Here is a 21,089-nt window from a genome sequence, read left to right as displayed (position 1 = left end):
TGTGTCTACCCACTAAGCATCCTTCCAAGGGCATGGTAATCATTTGAAATTTCAAATTTAGGAGACAATCATTACTTCTAAGGATCAGTGCCTTAATGTATCCACCACATCTTTCAAATTGTTCCTAATACATCCACCCATCTGTTTTGACCTGTCCTCGGGCCATCATTGATCCACTTTCCATTCTTACGGGAAGTCCTGATTGGTTTTTCATTAATATTTTAAAGTATGAGATGCATTTCCCATACTCTCACTCTCACCCCTTAAAAAATAACCAATCAAGTGGATTAAGGCAAGACATTACAGGCATTTTGTTTTGTTTTGTTTTTTCAGGCACTGGTCAATTTTGAGATCTTGTGCTAATTTACTTCCATAAGCACAGACTAGTGGAAAGAAAACACCAAAAATATACATTTAAAAACCTGTAAAAAAAACTTTATTTATAATATGTCAACAAAATAAAATGGCTTTATCCAATGTTCAGAGTTCTGTTATGGAAATATATGCACATTAGTGCATATTTAATTACATAATACACAGTTTGCATATTTAAACATTTCAGAAAACTTGTAACACTAAACAATTGCGTAATGTGACGAAATGGTGATATCTATTAGTTTAATTGCTATTAGTATTTTTTACCCTGTTTACAACCTGTACCGTCATGCCAAAAAATAAACCAGCCAGACCTGCTGATTTAATAAAACATTTTTTTACTCAAATTGGCTTCTCATTTTTCAGTACATTAGCATCACACCAAATTCAGATAAACAAAATCTAAATCCTCTATCTTGGCTATTATTTGTCAGGCATTAATATCTATATAAATATGTAAAAATGCCTTCATATCCTGCATACCTGACATTAACTTTTTTCTACATAATTTTTAGTTAAATTGATTGGTAACACTTTACAAAATGTTAAGCTTGTTAACATTTGGTCTCATGAACTAACAATAAACAACCATCCCTTGTGAATTGTTTAAAGGAGGTTAAAGCCTGGATGTCGGTGAACTTTTAAAATTTTAATGAGAGTAAAACAGAGCTCGTCTGGTTTGGGGGTCCTGCTCTGCCTGAACTATCAAATTTAGGTGAACTGAACACTTTTTGTAAACCTGTGGTCAAAAATGTAGGGGTACTGTTTGACAGTACCTTAAAATTCAATAAACAGATCAATTAATTAGTTAAATCGTGTTTTTTCCCCATTTACGACTATTGGGTAAGGTTAAACCTTTTCTTTCTTTCAATGATTGTGAGAAGGTGATCCATGCTTTTGTGTTTGCGAGGCTAGACTATTGCAACTCCTTGTATGTGTGTGTCTGCCAAACAGCATTAAACCGATTGTAATTAGTCCAGAATGGGGACTCGCAAGTGGGATCATATCTCTCCTATTCTGTCTTCTCTGGGCTGGTTACCAGTCCAGTACAGGATTGATTTTAACCTCCTGGTATTTGTTTACAAGTCATTGAAGAGGTTAGCTCCCTTCTACCTGTCAGAACTCTTGCAGGTGTATAATCTGACCAGTCTGTTTTAATTGTTCAGAGGACTAGGTATGAATGAAGGTGTGATCGGGCCTTTGCAGTGGCAGCACTGAAGAGATGGAATAGTCTAACTTCTCACATTAGAGTCGCTCCAACAATAAACATTTTTAAAAGACGTCTGAAAGAACATCTTCTTTGTCTAACTTTTGAGTCTGCAGTGTGTTAAAGCATTGGTTTTATTTGCACTGTTTTTAGGTGTCCTGTCTGTGTTATAATGTTGCTGCTTTTCTTGGTAACACTTTACAATAAGGTTCGTTAGTTAACATAAGTTAACTACATTAGTTAGCATGAACTAATAATGAACTACACTTATACAGCATTTATTAATCTTTGTTAATGTTAATTTCAACTTTTACTAATACTTTATTAAAATCTTGTTAACATTAGTTAATGCACTGTGAACTAACATGAACAAACAATGAACAGCTGTATTGTTATTAACTCGTTATCAATGATTAACAAATACAGCAACAAATGTATTGCTCAATGTTAGTTCATGTTAGTTAATAACAATGAACAGCTGTATTGTTATTAACTAACGTTATCAACGATTAACAAATACAGCAACAAATGTATTGCTCAATGTTAGTTCATGTTAGTTAATACATTAACTAATGTTAACTAATGAACCTTATTGTAAAGTGTTACCCTTTTCTTTTATTAGCAATAATTTTACTATACAGCACTTTGGTCAACACTCTGTTGTTTTAATAGTGCTTTATAAATATGTTATGACAACATTTGTTTTTACATTGCTTTAACTCGTCAAAACAAGTCAAGCAATTTTCCAAAAAAAATTGTAAGTTAAACAAGATTCAACTAATTTTTAAAGTCAGTTTAATGTAATTTAAGTTGCAATGACTTAAACATCCAAGTTAATTGTACTTTATTTAAGGCAGCAACTTTTTTTTTTTACAGTGCATAAAGGAGGCTGAGCATGTTGCACTATAATCTTGTAATAGCTATGATTATGTTAAAATTCAGTGGTACCAAGAAATGGCAAACTACCATATGGCCTTTATCAACATTTTTTTATAGCTTCTGTGCAAACTTTCGTATGGCATCAAAATCATAATGTGGGCAGTGAGGATAATGGATGATCATGGTCAATAATGATGATCATTAAAGTTTTAAGTTGTGTGTAGACAGTGCTGGACAGCGAGGTTGCTATGGAAACAGTCCTTAGAGGGCAGACCTGGCACCCACTACCCACAATGCACCAGCGTGCAGCTGTATAATGCAATATTCCTTCTGCTCCATTACAGTCTCCTTCCTGTACATCACATCATACTTCCCCCACAGGGAGGAGAAAGAGAGAGAGACTCAGTGAGTTATGGACAATCAGAGGACAAGAGAGAAAAGACTAACTGAAACAGCGAGCCACTGAAGGACCTACACATTTGTACAGTACCTGTCCAGATAGTTTGGGCTGTAAAATGAGCCACAGCTGAAAGCAGTGCCATAAATTATTGAGTATAATACATGACCTCACACAGGGAACAGTAGGATGTTGGCAAGGCAGTGATATATTAATGAGAAAACTTCAAAGGCATTTAGCCAGATTGATAATTCTGCTCTATTCAAAAGACAGTTTGAGAACCTCAAGCTAATGCAGTATTTGTGAACGAATGTCGAATGATAGAAAAGACGAGTCGTCTGAACACAGGATAGGCATATTCTCCATTTACATTGGCCTATACATGAATTTCAAACAGAATTATTCCTCTTGGATATAAATATTTGAACAGTTTTCTAATAAATTTGATATAAATACAATGGCAACTGCTAAAAAACTGTTATTATTTGTAGCCTCTGACAGCATGTCCATGGACCACCCACAGTCTGTTTACTGAACACCTAATGCATATTACACACACAAATAGCAAGACCATGGACGAAATCAAAAGTTCCAGTCCATTGGTATGGATTGGTATTAGTCTCAATAATATTTTACACAAAAGACATGAAGCACTCGTGCATTGCCAATTTCACATGCATGAAACCTAATTCACTGATTCATTGATCCGCAAAATAATGCCTCGCTAAAAATAAAGCGAAGAACGCTGTCGCAAACGACAAGAAAGAACAAAAAATTAACATGCAGTACACAGGACTACAAGCAAAAGTTTGTTGTTAGTTGCCAGCAGCACATCAGCTCCAGACAAACAATGACACTCAAAACTGTCCTGTTACTATAGCTAACATTACAACAACAGCATATCTTGGTTCTGTAAAACATACCATCATGAATGTATACGCCCCCTATTGTTGGTTAGCTACAAGTTTGTTATGGTGCTCGGTCCGATGCACTTCCATCCCCGTTTCTCAGAAATCGCTTACTGCACCTTTAAAGTTGCAGTAAAGTATAGTCTTAGTAGTACCTTTGTATTTTTGTCCAATTTTCAAACACTTTATTTTGCTCCAAATTAAAGTTTGTGATTCACCTAGTAGCTGGTTGGTTTGGTTCAAAGCTTTTAACCCTGTAATGAATACTTTTTTTTAAATAGCTATGATAAAAATGAATGGGAAGAAAAATACTTCTGAAAACAAGGTTCTTAGTCAGAATAAGCTGTGAAGTGGACCAGACTTTTTATTGACAATCAAAGACGATAATGTTATTACCTTAGAAAAGGTCCGTTCTTCGAGTATATTTATGCAATATACTTAAAAATAAAATTTGTCCGGTCACGCTTAAACATCCTAAAATACCAAACACTTTGCCCACTACATTGTTCTGTACAGGAATGTTTATGCCACCCTTCCATCCGCTGACAACTAGTTCCAAGTGCAGTAGAATACCGCCTGCCAAACCAGCCTTGCAGGTAGAAATACACTACCCACTCCTGAGGGGAACTAGAGTGTAGCAGTAGGAATGACTAGACGGATGGTAGCCTATTTTTAGACCTGCATCACAAGCACCACAACATAGGCCTGTTGTTCTCGGACCACTTCATACCTCCATTCATCCTGCTTGGTTTAAGAAGTTGGAGCACAGAATTTAAGAATAGTTACAGCTTAAAGGGATAGTTCACCCAAAAATGAAAATTCAGTCATTAATTACTCACCCTCATGACGTTCCAAACCCGTAAACCTTTCCTTCATCTTCGTAACACAAATGAAGATCTTTTTGATGAAATCTGAGAGCTGTCCCTCTATTGGCAGCTACTCAGCTTCCACTTTGATGCTTCAAAAAGTTCATAACGAGATCAGTTGTGGTAAACTGAAGCTGAAGCAAGTTTTCTTGACGTGCAAGAACCAATGAGGTTCATTCCCGTGTCACGCAGCACGTTTGAGCTTCCGCAAGAACCAATGAGGTTCATTCTCGTGTTAGGCAGCACGTTTGAGTTTCCTCAAGAACCAATAAGGTTCATTCTCGTGTTAGGCAGCACGTTTGAGCTTCCTCAAGAACCAATGAGGTTCATTCTCGTGTTACGCAGCACGTTTGAGCTTCCGCAAGAACCAATGAGGTTCATTCTCGTGTTAGGCAGCACGTTTGAGTTTCCTCAAGAACCAATAAGGTTCATTCCCGTGTTACGCAGCACATTTGAGCTTCAGCAAGAACCAATGAGGTTAATTCTCGTGTTACGCAGCACGTTTGAGCTTCCGCAAGAACCAATGAGGTTCATTCTCGTGTTACGCAGCACATTTGAGCTTCCTCAAGAACCAATGAGGTTCATTCTCGTGTTACACAGCCCATTTGAGCTTCCTCAAGAACCAATGAGGTTCATACTCGTGTTACACAGCCCATTTGAGCTTCCTCAAGAACCAATGAGGTTCATACTCGTGTTACGCAGCACGTTTGAGCTTCCGCAAGAACCAATGAGGTTCATTCTCGTGTTACACAGCCCATTTGAGCTTCCTCAAGAACCAATGAGGTTCATACTCGTGTTACACAGCCCATTTGAGCTTCCTCAAGAACCAATGAGGTTCATACTCGTGTTACACAGCCCATTTGAGCTTCCTCAAGAACCAATAAGGTTCATTCCCGTGTTACGCAGCACATTTGAGCTTCCGCAAGAACCAATGAGGTTCATACTCGTGTTACACAGCCCATTTGAGCTTCCTCAAGAACCAATGAGGTTCATACTCGTGTTACACAGCCCATTTGAGCTTCCTCAAGAACCAATGAGGTTCATACTCGTGTTACACAGCCCATTTGAGCTTCCTCAAGAACCAATGAGGTTCATTCTCGTGTTAGGCAGCACGTTTGAGTTTCCTCAAGAACCAATAAGGTTCATTCCCGTGTTACGCAGCACATTTGAGCTTCAGCAAGAACCAATGAGGTTAATTCTCGTGTTACGCATCACGTTTGAGCTTCCGCAAGAACCAATGAGGTTCATTCTCGTGTTACGCAGCACATTTGAGCTTCCGCAAGAACCAATGAGGTTCATACTCGTGTTACACAGCCCATTTGAGCTTCCTCAAGAACCAATGAGGTTCATACTCGTGTTACACAGCCCATTTGAGCTTCCTCAAGAACCAATGAGATTCATACTCGTGTTACACAGCCCATTTGAGCTTCCGCAAGAACCAATGAGGTTCATTCTCGTGTTACGCAGCACATTTGAGCTTCCGCAAGAACCAATGAGGTTCATTCTCGTGTTACGCAGCCCATTTGAGCTTCCTCAAGAACCAATGAGGTTCATACTCGTGTTACACAGCCCATTTGAGCTTCCTCAAGAACCAATGTGGTTCATACTCGTGTTACACAGCCCATTTGAGCTTCCTCAAGAACCAATGAGGTTCATACTCGTGTTACGCAGCACGTTTGAGTTTCCTCAAGAACCAATGAGGTTCATTCTCGTGTTACGCAGCCCATTTGAGCTTCCTTAAGAACCAATGAGGTTCATACTCGTGTTACACAGCCCATTTGAGCTTCCTCAAGAACCAATGTGGTTCATACTCGTGTTACACAGCCCATTTGAGCTTCCTCAAGAACCAATGAGGTTCATACTCGTGTTACACAGCCCATTTGAGCTTCCTCAAGAACCAATGTGGTTCATACTCGTGTTACACAGCCCATTTGAGCTTCCTCAAGAACCAATGAGGTTCATACTCGTGTTACACAGCCCATTTGAGCTTCCTCAAGAACCAATGTGGTTCATACTCGTGTTACACAGCCCATTTGAGCTTCCTCAAGAACCAATGAGGTTCATTCTCGTGTTACGCAGAGCGTTTGAGCTTCAGCAAGAACCAATGAGGTTCATTCTCGTGTTACGCAGCACGTTTGAGCTTCCGCAAGAACCAATGAGGTTCATTCTCGTGTTACGCAGAGCGTTTGAGCTTCAGCAAGAACCAATGAGGTTCATTCTCGTGTTACGCAGCACATTTGAGCTTCCGCAAGAACCAATGAGGTTCATTCTCGTGTTACGCAGCACATTTGAGCTTCCGCAAGAACCAATGAGGTTCATTCTCGTGTTACGCAGCACATTTGAGCTTCCTCAAGAACCAATGAGGTTCATTCTCGTGTTACACAGCCCATTTGAGCTTCCTCAAGAACCAATGAGGTTCATACTCGTGTTACACAGCCCATTTGAGCTTCCTCAAGAACCAATGAGGTTCATACTCGTGTTACACAGCCCATTTGAGCTTCCTCAAGAACCAATGAGGTTAACTCTCGTGTTACGCAGCACATTTGAGCTTCCTCAAGAACCAATGAGGTTCATACTCGTGTTACGCAGCCCATTTGAGCTTCCTCAAGAACCAATGAGGTTCATTCTCGTGTTACGCAGCACGTTTGAGCTTCCTCAAGAACCAATGAGGTTCATACTCGTGTTACGCAGCACGTTTGAGCTTCCGCAAGAACCAATGAGGTTTATTCTCGTGTTACGCAGCACGTTTGAGCTTCAGCAAGAACCAATGAGGTTCATTCTCGTGTTACGCAGCACGTTTGAGCTTCCTCAAGAACCAATGAGGTTCATTCTCGTGTTACACAGCCCATTTGAGCTTCCTCAAGAACCAATGAGGTTCATTCTCGTGTTACGCAGCACATTTGAGCTTCCTCAAGAACCAATGAGGTTCATACTCGTGTTACGCAGCACATTTGAGCTTCCTCAAGAACCAATGAGGTTCATACTCATGTTACGCAGCACATTTGAGCTTCCTCAAGAACCAATGAGGTTCATACTCGTGTTACGCAGCACGTTTGAGCTTCCGCAAGAACCAATGAGGTTCATTCTCGTGTTACGCAGCACGTTTGAGCTTCTGCAAGAGGTTTGTTGTCTCGCGTCAAGCAGAGCTTCTTTTTATGTTCGCTGAAAATGTTTATATCTAAATGTTTATATCTAAATTAAATCTGTTCATAATATAAAGCAATCGAGTCTCTTAAGAACATTTGGTCTAAACCCCTCAATTCATATGGATTAGTTTTACGATCTCTTTATGAACTTTTGGAAGCATCAAAGTGGTAGTTGCGTAGCTGTCAATGGAGGGACAGAAAGCTCTCAGTTTTTATCAAAAAATCTTCATTTCTGTTCCGAAGATGAACGAAAATCTTACGGGTTATGAACAGCATGAGGGAGGGGAATTAATGACTGAATTTTCATTTTTGGGTGAACTAACTCTTTAATCGAATTAGACTACGCAATATTACTTACTAAATTGACTGCTGTAGGTACATACAAACAAAGATCGTACACTGCATTTATTATATTGGCACAATTGCTAGACTTCCACATATTCAAACAAATGTTGTTTTAGCCAGTGTACAAAGACTAGGAGTGCCAGTGGATGGTATTCATGCAATAAGATGACGACTGTGTGTGTATGTGCCTGCAGTGCTCGGTCCATTACTGGAATCTAATTACCCAGAGAGACCCTGACAGCACTCTCTCATATCATAACTCAGGATTCAACAGGAAACTGCATTAGTGTGTTTGACAGGAAATAGCTTTAGAAAAAGACTTCTGCCCCGTCCTTCAGCATATGGACAACAGGTAACAGGATATTTTATTTAAAATATTCCATATTGTCCATATTCCATATCATCTGTAATCTATATTCAATACAATGTGCAAAGCATTGTCGAGGCTGAACAGTTTCATTTATACCAGCTAAATCTTACAATAGCACAGGGTGTGACCATGATGTCAGAGCAGAACACCGATTTAGGATACATCACAATGGAGAGATGAAAGGCGAATTTAGACCCAGAGTTTAAATGTAGTTCAACAGACCATGAAGAAAAACCGACCACAGGCACTAAGCCTTGACAGCTCTAAAAGTGAAATAATAAAGAAAATAGGGTGGAAAATATCTCTGGGAAAGCTTCGGGCAACAAATCACACAGGCTACACCTTTGAGTGACATGGAAGGGCATCTATGCATCCATGCAGACAAGCTAATGCCGTACATGACTCAGCCAGGCCATCACTTATTTATGGCTGGTTTTTATTGATGAATTGGCTTATGAGGTTGCAATAAGCAGACAGGCAGGGTGAGGCTAAGATTGTTATTGTAGGGCTCTTAGGAGGGCGTGACAGAAAAAACACTGGTTGGATATTCTCTTTTTTTAGTTATTTAACAAGCTCTGCAGTGTCATCAGCTGTAATTTTATACATAAAAACACCATGGTAAATAAATTTAATCTCACCTTGGCAGCATGCCAGAATGGTAGGCTACCATCGACCCCCTAAGGATCTAAACAATGCTGCTCTAACTGAGCATTTTGTCAGGTGTGAACCTCACTGGCAGTCAACACACACGGTCACTACAGCATCACGTACAGGCTGGACCGAAATAAAAAGCGACTTCATTACATACATGGCAAACATCTACCTCAAAATACTGTTAATGGGTAAAAAAAAAATCTACCTCAAAATACTGTTAATGGGTTAAACCCATAAACAGTATTTTGAGGTAGATTTTTTATAAAAAAACAAACTTATGGATTTGCTAAGTATGAAAAGTATGAATTGTAAATGTATGGTTAAAATTATATTATTATTATATTCAAGACATTTTATAAGTCAAAATATAAATGAATATAAATAATATTATAAAAAGAATACCCTACATAACATTAAAAATAAACAAAAATAAAATAGGAATTAAAAAATATGAATATTGGCTATGGTTTATGAATAGGCTTGTTATGATAAACTTGCGTTGTTAGTTTATTTTTACATCAATTTTATGGCCACTTATTTACTGTATATTTAGCAGATTTTTAATATAGATAGATAGATACCGTAGATAGATAGATACCGTAGATAGATAGATACCGTAGATAGATAGATAGATAGATAGATAGATAGATAGATAGATAGATAGATAGATAGATAGATAGATAGATAGATAGATAGATAGATAGATAGATAGATATGCCTCAATATGTCCATGTATTTACAAAACAACGCTGCCATGATGAAATGAAACAGGCTACATTGCTATAGTGCAGGCCACTGATGGTTTAGGAGGATTCGGTAACCAGGACAACGCCTCATCCTCCGCATAGTGGACCACAATACTGCGAAGCACGGGTGTCACTCACGCTCGCCCACACATACTTAACACCAGAAAGCGGAATGTTTCATTCATTTTACAGACGCACACACACACTGACCTGTCGGATGCGGTTCTGGTGGGGTGGAGAGCCTCCTTCGGGTGAGGAATTGTTGGAGGCCATCCTCACGTCTCGGACGGAGCCGCCCCTGCTCTGACTTTCTGCCGAGCTTTTCGACATTCAGGCTCAGCGCGTGATGATGTCCAGGAAACGGTATCTGGCAGTCCTGATACTGCGGTTGTCGAGACCTGTCAGTGCTCCGGCCTCAGATGAGAGGGCTGAAGCTCCGACACATGTTGTGGTTGAATACGAGAGTGGGAGACAGACGAACGTCCTGTGGCGTGACGGTGCGGTGCGGGTCTCACGCGCTGTCCTGCGACACTCTTGCTGCTCACATGGACATGCACCGATGTTGCAGTGCTGAAACACTGACCGAGATAGAGGGTGAATGTGGGTAATTAACGAGAAGCCTTAGATAAATATACGACGGTGTAAGAGAGCCGCATTACGAGCGATGTTCTCATCACTGTGTTGAATAGCCCCCTCCCGTGCTGCCCCCTCTCTCTCTCTTTCACTCCCCTCCTCCATAAGCCAAACCTCCACTTACACATGACGAGGCAAAACCAAAATGGATTTAATAGCTTCTATATGGAATATACAGTGGACCCCAAAAAGTATTTGGACATTTAATGTAGGCTACATCTAAAACGTGTGCATTTCATAAGTGCATTTGATAGCAACATATCAAAACAAGTGATATATGCAAACAAGTTACTTCATCCGAGAGCTAACTATTTTTTTTTTTTTTTACCTGTTTAATGGCAAGTTTCATTGTGACAAATTACCCCAAATAGCAGGGCATTTAATCACAAAACATCAATGTGTTAAATTAACTGTATCAGCGGAAATAATCAATAGTTTCCTAGCCAAATAGACAAAATACATTTTCACTTAAAAAGTGACAATTGGTTTCAGTCTCTCCAATCTGTATTGTTTTATTTAAAAATATATAGATACTTCAAAATCATTTTAACTGGTTAACTTGCCATAAAACAAATGTTTGGATTTGAGAAGTATGAAAAGATTGAATTGTAAATTTATGGTTAGAATGTACAATACATAAGACAAAACATTTTGTAAGTAAAAAAAAAAAAAAGTCCCTTTGGCTACATAACAGTGAGAATAAAACACACAAAGGAAATATGAATTAATACATATGAATATTGGCTATGGTGTATTGCTTTGGTTGTTAATGTATTTCTAAATTATGGTAAATGATTACTGTAAATTTAACAGAATTTTAGAGGATAGATGGATGATGGGTGAGTAGATGGATAGAAAGTTAGATAAAGATTTTAAGAGGGGGGCGGTTTGTCTTGACATTTCATTAAATAAAATGATCTGCTCAGCATTACAAAAAAATATCCATCTCTACATTTTGTCTAAACTGAATATGCTGCTTTACTCTGATTTAGTAGCAAAATATGGGTAGCAAATGTTGTTAAATGTACACTAAGCATTCTGAAACTATACTTCCTATACTAACAACACAACTTTAAATTTACAGTCCAAGCACAAGTATAGCGATTGAATATATTACAGATTCAATATCTTTTCTCACACAGCACAGTCAATAAAAAAAAAAGATACGACATAAAAAATATACACACTTTATTAAACATCTACTTTGAATCAGTACTGGACGTGAACAGTAATAACTTGACACCGAAAACTCATTTTCTCAGTACAGATTACATAAAAGTACCATTTTAACAATCAGAAACAAGAATCAGCTGCTTATTCTATGTATAGTACGTTCCGCTTTCACAAAAATAAGCTTAAACTGATCTGAAACCACAGTGAAGTTCTAAGACTTACTGCACAGATAAACTGGTAAACTTAAGGACCTTTTGCTTTTAAGCAACTGGGTTATGCAAAATATGTTAACGGAAATGCAGAAAGCAGAATCGTAAATAATACATATAACATACTGAACTCTCAGCAGCTGTAACTCATTTCTATGGTTTACTGGACCCGACAGTGAATGAAAGAGAATCAGGTTTGGAAAGGCACAGTATTACTCACAAAATGTTGATTCTCAGGATGTAGAACCTGAAGAAGAAAACTCAATTTGATTTCACTTTTAATAGGACTAACCTTAAGCACAGCCAAAAAAGCTTAAGGGAAGACAGAGTTACCTTTAAAAAACAAACAAACAAACAAACAAACATACATATGTGCCAATTCCTTTTAATTAAGTTAAACCAATTAAATGTATGCAAAGCGAAATGCTTATATTTAATGATCCGATACATCTTTTATAAAAGTATGAGTAATTCAGGTTTAAGAAACTAACCTTTCTTGGGCTTTGTAGCATATTCAATGAAGCAGCACTACCTAACAGCGTAATTTAGTGCAGTGTAATGTCTCTGACCCCACCCCGAACACCATATACAGGAAGCCATTCTGAATAGCTTATCCACTCAATATACGTCAGACAGCAGAGAGCTGGTCAAGGTTGTCTTGGGAACGACTGGCGAGGTGCGCTTCCAGTATCTCTCCAAACAGACCTCTCTTCAGCAGATTGTATGCCAATGGCAGCAGCTGACGTACCACTTTATTGAAATACTACCAAAAGAAAAACAAAACAAGGCAATTGGTCAGTTGTTCAGCAGAACTCATAAGAAACGGCTATTAATGTGTCTGCAAAGTGCAAGGACACACCACCTGGAAGAAGGCCTTGGATGGAAAGCAAAAAGCTATTAAAGGTAACGGCTATATGCAGGTATTAAAAAAATTCTGTGGACACAAACACTGCATTTGTCTGCTAGGCTTAAAGGGTTAGCTCACACAAAAATAAAAAAATCATGTCATCATTTACTCTCCCTCATGTCACTCCGAAGCCATAAGACTTCCGTTCATCTTTAAAAAGCAAATGAAGATATTTGAATGTAATTGAGGTATTTCTGTGCCTCCATTGAGAGCTACGCAACTACCACTTTGACACTTCAAAAAGTTCGATTGTAAAATGAATCCATATGAAGAGACACAAAGGCATGTTTATAAAAGCTACTTAAATGCCCTACTTGAACTAAAGCCTAATCCTGGCTTAATCTTAGCATGTGTAAGTTGATGAATGTTTATATGTGAATAAAATCCTAAATTCAATCTGTTCATCATATAAAGCGATCGTCTCTCTTCAGAAAATTTGGACTATACTGCTCAATTCACATGGATTAGTTTTACAATCTCTTTATGAACTTTTTGAAGTGTCAGTTGTGTAGCTGTCAATGGAGGGACAGAAAGCTCTCAGATTTCATTAAAAATATCTTAATTTGTGTTCTGAAGATGAACGAAAGTCTTACAGGTTTGGAACGACATGCGGATGAGTAATTAATGACAGAATTTTTTGTTCTATTGCTTGTGATTTGTTTCTTTGTGCTTTATATTATTATTTTAATTAAAACAATTTTTTATTTAACTGAAAAATACTTAAAGCAACATGTTTTTTTTATGTTTGATTATTAATTTGCATTAATATTTACCATTTTGAATAGATAAAACTGTGGTAGAACTAAAAAAAATACAAATGCAAAGACAACTGCAAAAAACACATGAAATACTTCAATGTAAATGTGAATAAATATAAATGTGTGCAGATTTAGGGTTGAACTTTTGATTGAATATTATTTGTGTGTGTGCGTGTTTATCTTACATGTGAGCCATGACAGAACAGATCTATCCCAAGCTCATAGCCCATGCCGTAATCACATTCATCATTGGCAAATTGAACAAAGGTGATCATTTCCTGAATGGGCGCGAAAGCTTTCATCCTCTCCTCATCATCCTTGGCCTCCGCAATCACTTTGCAAATCTTCTTCAGACTTGCTACAAGTAAACAAAACAAAGGAGGTAAACTAAAGTCTTCTAATTGTTTTGTCTCCCATTACAAATTTTAATATTGATGTTGCATGATGCAATGCAACTGCAGCATTATTTCACAACATGGCCATTGCAAAGACCCCGATATACTTCACTTACCCCCAAACGAAGAACGAAAAAGAACTTCGCCGTGAGTATATCGGGTCAACACTAAAATGCAAAATATCATTAAAATGGGTGAGAAATTTTGAGGTTTACCATCAGTTTCTGGCAATTCTCTATATCCAACATCATTTTTATCCACTGGAACCACAATTCCTGCTCCATGAAAAGTCTTTGTGACTACCTGCAGGAAAATAAAAGATGTTGGAAATTAAGGATTTAGTTTACCTAAAAATTTCTGTCATAAATTACTCACCATCATATCGTTCCAAACATGACATTCGCTCATCTTCAAAACGAAAATGAAGATATTTTGGATGAAATCTGAGAGATTTCTGTCCCTCCACTGAAAGACTATTTAACCAAAACTCAAGACTCTTCAAAACATTCATAAAAAGATGGTAAATGAAATCCATATGAATCGAGCGGCTTAATCCAAATCTTCTGAAGAGACAATCGTTTGATGTACAGATTTAATTTAAGATTTTATTCATATATAAACACTGATTAGTGGACATACATAGAGCACTCAAAATGGAAGCTCAAGCTTGATTTGATTGCTTGAAGCGTCTCTTCAGAATACTTCAATTAAACCACTCGATTCATTTAGATTTATTTTACAATCTCTTTATGAACGTTTTGAACCGTCAGAATTGTGGGAGAATAGACTTTTAATGGATGGGCAGAAAGTGTCAGATAATTAAAGTATATTAATTTAGCTTATGAAGACGAACAAAAGTCTTATGGGTTTGGAAAGACATGAGAGTGAGTAATTGATGACAACTTTCATTTTTGGGCAAAGTCTCCCTTTAAAGGTCAAAACATGCCAGTTACCTCCACAAAAGTTTTACAGAGACAAATATGTGGTTCTGTCAAATAATTTTCAGCACATACCTTTCTCTCTCTTTGTTTCATTGCTTTAGTTTTCTGCTCCAGGGGCAAATCCAACCTCTCTGCCTCTCGCTTCAAATCTTCTTCCAACCTGTCCAAAGCAGCTTCGTTCTTCTGTTGTCCCCTCTCCTTTCTTTTCTTCTTCAAAAACAGCCTAGGTTGGTGTACCAAAAGAGAGATTGTGCAAATAGAAATATGAAAAAAAATAAAAATACCCCATTTAAAATAAATAATTATTTTCTCATTTTACTTTTACTCTGATTAATTCATTTGTCACTCCAAAGGACCATTTAAAATAAACTTATGAAAGAAACAAAGTTCAATAAAAATGGGGAAGAAAAAATAAAACTTAAAAGTTAAACCTAAAATGAGCATCCATTTTAATTTTATAGTTTTATTATCTATTAAAGACACTTACAGAACTGCTGCAAAGATGTTGTCCCCCATCTGTGTGATGGTACAGCATTTCTTGGCTTCGTTCTCCCCAATAAACACAGGTAAAGCATCAGGTATATCTCTGAACAGGGAGACAAGTACAGTTAGAGAATCACACAAACCTCATTATTATAAAAACAAAAATTATGTTTTAAAGTTAAAGAACCATGAATTTGTTGTTGCAGTTTGATGTGCCAAAATTAGCTTTTGCAATAATCCTTGCAACTATTGTTTTACCCAATTACGAAAATACATGTCATTCACAGGCAGTGCTGGTTAATAACTGATTATATGTAATATGGATTATGTAATCATATTCCAAAAATGTAATACTTGTATTTGGATTATATTACATGTTAAAATCAGAATCTAGTTACTTATTTTTTATTGATTACATGATTATCAAATATTCACAAAATGTCAGTAAATTATTCAGAATTCATTGATTCTCCCTAATTCTATTTTTATTTTTATATTTTCCTTTCTCAAAAGATTTGTGCGACTATTAACTACATGGAAAATTGTGAGACTGCTCAGCATAAACAAATAAAATATTTAATGGTTTTTTTTGTTCATGTTTAAACCCTAATTTGGGAAACCATGACATAATGTAATGTTTAATTCAACAATGGAATAATTTTTCTTTCTCTTTGTATTTATCGATATGGTACAAGATTATCCTAAATCAATAATAATCAATGATAATAATCAATAGCCGCGTTTCCACTGTCAGGCCAGGGCCGAGCCGTGCTAGTGCGTGCCAGGGCCAGTCGCGTTTCCACTGTCACTTCCGGGGCTTGATCGGGGCTTACTCGGGGCCAACGGCCAGGATTTCTGGCCCGTCGAATACCTTGGGCCAAAGCGGGCCAGCTCGGGCTAGAGGCGTGGTTACGAACAGAGGCGGGGTTTACCTGAGTCTGGAGACGACAGCGCCGGATGATTCTGTCAGCATTAAATACTTTTAAAATAATTTAACTCACTTTCATGTTTGAATGCCTTCTGTTTGTGATCCGATGTGGATTATGATCACCGTTTAAGATAGAAATATGTATAGGCCTACGCGATGCAAAAGACTATGCGCGTTGCATTACCATAGTAACCATAGTAGCTAAGATCCGCATGGTAAAAAAAACATGGTGAACGCTTGAAGAAATCAGACCAATCTTAAAGGCTATCACAATCATGTTTTTATTTTATCTGTCAGTAGCATACGTCTCGTCTCTTTATACCGGACTATCATAAAATAAAGCAACTTTTTTTTCGGGAGCTTTCTGTTTATCTGACTGAAAATATCTGTAGCCTACTGGGAGTTGAGAAAGTGCTAAAGCTCATCAGGTCGTATTTTTGGTAGTGATCGACCGATATATCGGCCGGCCGATATATCGGGCCGATATTTGCGGTTTTTACGTGTATCGGAATCGGCCGATACGCGGCTGCTGCGTTCGCCGATAGTTTTTTCCCGGCATTATTTATAGACAGGCGTCCACAGGCAGCTCTGTGCTGCTGGAGACGCTGCAGTTCACGTGCAGACCCTGCACTGTCCCTCCCCCACTAGCAGAGTGCAACCTGCGCTTCAAGATAACGGTAACTTTTAAACTTTCAAAGCATCTTTTAACTGTTTGACTGCTGAAATATTGTCAAACACTTTGAAAATGGAAACACATTGCTCTATAACTGTTATGTGGTTGCAACTATATAGCTAAGCAAGTTTGTGGGTCCAAATGGAAAACGCGAATGACTCGTCTATAAAACTGCTTGCTTGCCATTGTATTTAGGGAGCTGCAAATAGCTGTAGGCTATCCGTTCAGTATGCATTAGGGCTGTCAATGAATATTCTAAATACAAATATATATTCGAATAGTTTAAAAAAAAATTAATTTTGAAGGTGAAAATGAATATTCGAATGTGGAAAAACACGCCCGCGGTAGCAGACTAATGTTACCACAGCACAGCTCGCTCGGAGCGCTCAGTTTTGGTTCTATGTACTGTGAAACTTCAATTAATGTATTTGTTTCAATCACTGAATGAAGCCTGCTATATACCTTAAATTGCTTGCACAAAACTCTTGATCAGCACTCAACATTTGGTTTTTGTTGTTCATTTAAACCGGTATGCGCGGAGAGCGTGAGGGTGAGTGCGAGAGAGAGAGAGAGTGCGCCTGCGAGTCCGGGCTAGCCAGAGTGAGCGCTGCGGTCTTGGCCATTAGTTGATTTACTCGTTTTTTTTTGTAGTAATACGTTGTCAAATATGTTTCAAATAAGCTAATTAATACTAGTAGTTATGTCTCTTTGTATTAATTTGTCCTGTTATTGACGTAATGCGCGTCAATGACCAAATGCACGACGATATGCTCAAATATGTTTTTTTAGAGGGAATATACAAACGCCATTTGAGCAATTTTGACAGCCCTAGTATGCGTACGGTAGCTGTTACGAACACTGGTCATAGGATTAAGTAATACCAACGTTGTTCCGTGCTTTTTGTGGGAGATTTATTCAGCGACCACCTGGCTGAGGTTTGGACGCGTGTGGTGTGTGTCTCCCTCGCCATCGCAGTGATATTAGAGACTAGACATGCTCATTTTATTTTATGTAGAAAAATTTAAACCATGGCAGTAAATAGTTCGTTACTTTTAAAATGAAGTACAGTGTGCACTGTGCACTTTATTATGCTGGTTGCTACTGTGTGCAATAGTGTAATTATTTTATTTATGTTTAAATATTTATTTTCAGCAGTGAACTTTTTTTTTGTTCTACCTCATGTTTTTAATATTTGTTAAATATTGTTTATCTACTTGTTCTTGTTCTACCTCACATGTTTTTACTATTTGTTAAATATTGATTTTTTTACGTTAAATAAATGTTACTTTTATTAAATTGAGACCTGTAACATTTGTTAACATCATGTCATTTTTATGATGTAAATTGAGGGGCAAAATGTATCGGCTCCAAATATCGGCTCAAGAAAATCGGCAGCCCGTATCGGTCATCGGCTAAGGCTGATGGGGAAAAAATCGGTATCGGCACAAAAAAATCCATATCTGTCGATCCCTAATTTTTGGTAGCATATATTTGTAGAAATTATCTTTCTTTCTAAATGTGATGTAAATATGTCCTGTAACTAGCCTACCAAATAAACAGAAACAGACGCAACTGAAGAAGTAAGCGTGTCCTCTTTCTTTTGTGAAACCTAATGGTAATTTATTTCTGTGTGACTAATGTGCAATTTTAACACATTAATTCATGATCAATATATCACTTTTTATTGTAAACCTGTGGTAAAACATCGATCCTTGGGTTTTAAATATTCAAGTAAACAACACAAATTTCAGCAAACGGTCGCTTTTATCATGTTTGTTTTGCAATGCACGCTGTTTCCAGTGATTTATTTCTGATTAGTTTTCTGATAAAACTTCCATTTGTTGGTGAAATGATGGGTTAGTGTGACGTTGTTCCCGAGAGGCGTGTTTTAGTGAAGCGCTGTGGAGCTTCTGGCCTGACAGTGGAAACGCAGGCCCGGTGCTACTGGCCCGAGGCTATTAGCCCGGCACGGCCCGTTTAAAGCCCTGGCCCGCACTGGCCCGACAGTGGAAATGCGGCTAATGATAATAACAAACAAGTTAGGTCAAAAGTAATCTAAAAGTAATCACAAAGTAGTCCGATTATATTACCTTAAATGTGTAATGTAATAGATTACATTACTAACAACAATTCTTACCATGTAATTTGTATTCAGTAAGGGACTACAATTTGCACTGTTCACAGGTAAATAGTCACCTGAAGTAGCCCATGTGGTGTTGGGTGTCTACGTTGCCCAATATGATTGTCTGAAACTCTGGGGGATCATAAAAATGGCGCCAATGAAGATGAAAGTTGGGTTGAGAGGAAGTTGAGCATTTGTATTTTTTGGACAGGATATCAAAAGGCCCAACTAGCTGAAGCCCAAGTGTTTCCTTTAGGGCATCTGTAAAGCACACAAAAACACATGCAACGATTAAACATCACTACCACAAGACATGTAAATCACATAACTGTAATTAAGTTCTTTATTAGCATTGATGGTTCCATGCAGAACCTTTAAATTCCATAGAACCTGTCTATTGTACAAAATGTTCTTTTAGTGGAAAAAGATTCTTTAGAAAAATATTCATCACACTCAAATGGTTCTTTTATTGCATTGCTACAAAAACCCTTTTGGAACCTTTATTTTTAAGGGTGTATGATAATAGCGATGGTATGGATATAGAACCATCAATATAACACAGATACCTTGTGGACAGTCAGCACGAAGACTCTTGCAAAATTCCCAAAACTGGAAAAAATCGTCAGGCATGCTTAGCTTGTACAATCTTTCCACTTCTTCTCTCATTTCTCCTGCAACAACAGTCTTTTCATCCCTTTGCCCTTCTTTTGGCTTTTTCACCTCCCCGTTTGGTGTTTCTGTCTGGAACAGGCAACATTTTAATAACCTTGTATTGGCATAAATTATAATTTCAGTAATATAAATAATAAAAACTATAGGACGTCGGACGATAACTTTTCTACGAAGAAACGCTCAGTCCAGTACAGAATAGTTAAGCTAAGAAAACAGATGTGCAAGGTGCAGATTAAGGTCATTAAAATCGAAGGGACACATTTAAATTGTCGCAATAAACTTAAGTTATGCCAGATGATGATGCATACATAAATTGTTTAGCAACTGATGTGCTGATACGAACACGTTATTTGGGGTCTTTGCAACAGACTGCAGCTAATGAACACTGAAGACACAAACAGATTCACATAGTGATTAACTTACATAATATTCACTAGCACTGATCATATGGATTGTATAATGTACAAACAAAATAACTGAAGTGTAACGTTAGTGGATGTTCAATCTATATGAGTCACAATCTTTCACAAACGAGCACCCCACTACCTCTCAGTAAATACTCAGCGTAAAAGGATACATGAACACTGTACTCGAACTACTCGAAATTATGAAAATTATATGAAGTACCTGTGGCGAAGACCTGGGTTTTCTTTTCCCGCGCCGCGCCATGCCTGCTGTTTTTTTCCCGCAATCTCTCTCCTCAAAGCGCCGCTGCAGCCAGTACTTCTGAACTTCTGAACATCCGGTAGAGATTTCAAAATAAAAGTAGTGACTTATGATTTGTTGTTATCATATGCATTTACAGTCTATGGTGCATGTATGTTCTTTTAATTCCCTAATGAATAAGAAAAACTACTGAAAATGCACAAACGGAAATTATGTTTTTGTCTATTTTTTTCATACAAGTGATTGTATTTTCACACAACACGAACAGTGTAGCCTATTATTTATTCATTTGCAGCAAAACGCTAATTGTTTATTTGAATAATTTGTATTATGAATATAAATAAATACAATTTATGACTATAATGACATCCATGGCAGAAGTGAAACTGAAATTGAAGTTTCAAGACAATATTTTAAAATAGCATCATGTCTACTAGGTATGAATTAGAGTTGTCAGTTGTATAACATGACCTCAGCTCAGTTTATGAGCTTTTTAAGAATATCGTTTTTGGATTTATATTAAAGTCTGACAAATATTTCTTGCTTAATATTTAGACAAGAATTTAAATTTAGATTATATTATATTCACACATAATCATAACATGAACGTTCTGGGAACCAAAAATTGTTAACTGG

General features: G+C 37.5%; 2 protein-coding genes across 2 annotated transcripts in view; both read right to left on the bottom strand.

Moving 5' to 3' along the window:
- The window catches only part of ank2a (ankyrin 2a, neuronal), an 80,851-nt gene extending 70,237 nt beyond the window's left edge, over positions 1–10,614 (bottom strand). The window contains exon 1 of the mRNA XM_056236144.1: positions 10,104–10,614. Within this exon, the coding sequence (XP_056092119.1) occupies positions 10,104–10,223 (120 nt within the window). The 5' untranslated portion in view covers positions 10,224–10,614. The remainder of the gene's footprint in view (positions 1–10,103) is intronic.
- A 1,463-nt stretch (positions 10,615–12,077) lies between these two features.
- On the bottom strand, positions 12,078–20,526 carry LOC130071400 (histone PARylation factor 1). The gene is made up of 8 exons (XM_056236195.1): positions 20,415–20,526; positions 19,682–19,856; positions 19,190–19,376; positions 15,397–15,495; positions 14,982–15,132; positions 14,184–14,271; positions 13,759–13,931; positions 12,078–12,671 (listed from the first exon to the last, which is right to left on the bottom strand). The coding sequence occupies exons 1-8, from the start codon at positions 20,454–20,456 to the stop codon at positions 12,537–12,539; spliced, it is 1,050 nt and encodes a 349-aa protein (XP_056092170.1). The 5' UTR covers positions 20,457–20,526; the 3' UTR covers positions 12,078–12,536.
- Between the last annotated feature and the right edge of the window lie 563 nt (positions 20,527–21,089).

This window comes from Rhinichthys klamathensis, unplaced genomic scaffold, assembly GCF_029890125.1.
Source record: "Rhinichthys klamathensis goyatoka isolate OS25496 unplaced genomic scaffold, OSU_Roscu_1.1 h1tg000440l_1, whole genome shotgun sequence".
Lineage (NCBI taxonomy): Eukaryota > Metazoa > Chordata > Actinopteri > Cypriniformes > Leuciscidae > Rhinichthys > Rhinichthys klamathensis.
This window is presented reverse-complemented; position numbering and strand designations above follow the sequence as displayed.

Coding starts and splice junctions, on each gene's coding strand:
- LOC130071400 (XM_056236195.1), bottom strand. CDS start 20,456: ATGGCGCGGCGCGGGAAAAGAAAACCCAGGTCTTCGCCACAG. Junction 19,857..20,414: donor AACCCAGGTCTTCGCCACAG/GTACTTCATATA, acceptor TGCCTGTTCCAG/ACAGAAACACCAAACGGGGA. Junction 14,272..14,981: donor TGAAACAAAGAGAGAGAAAG/GTATGTGCTGAA, acceptor ATTTTCCTGCAG/GTAGTCACAAAGACTTTTCA.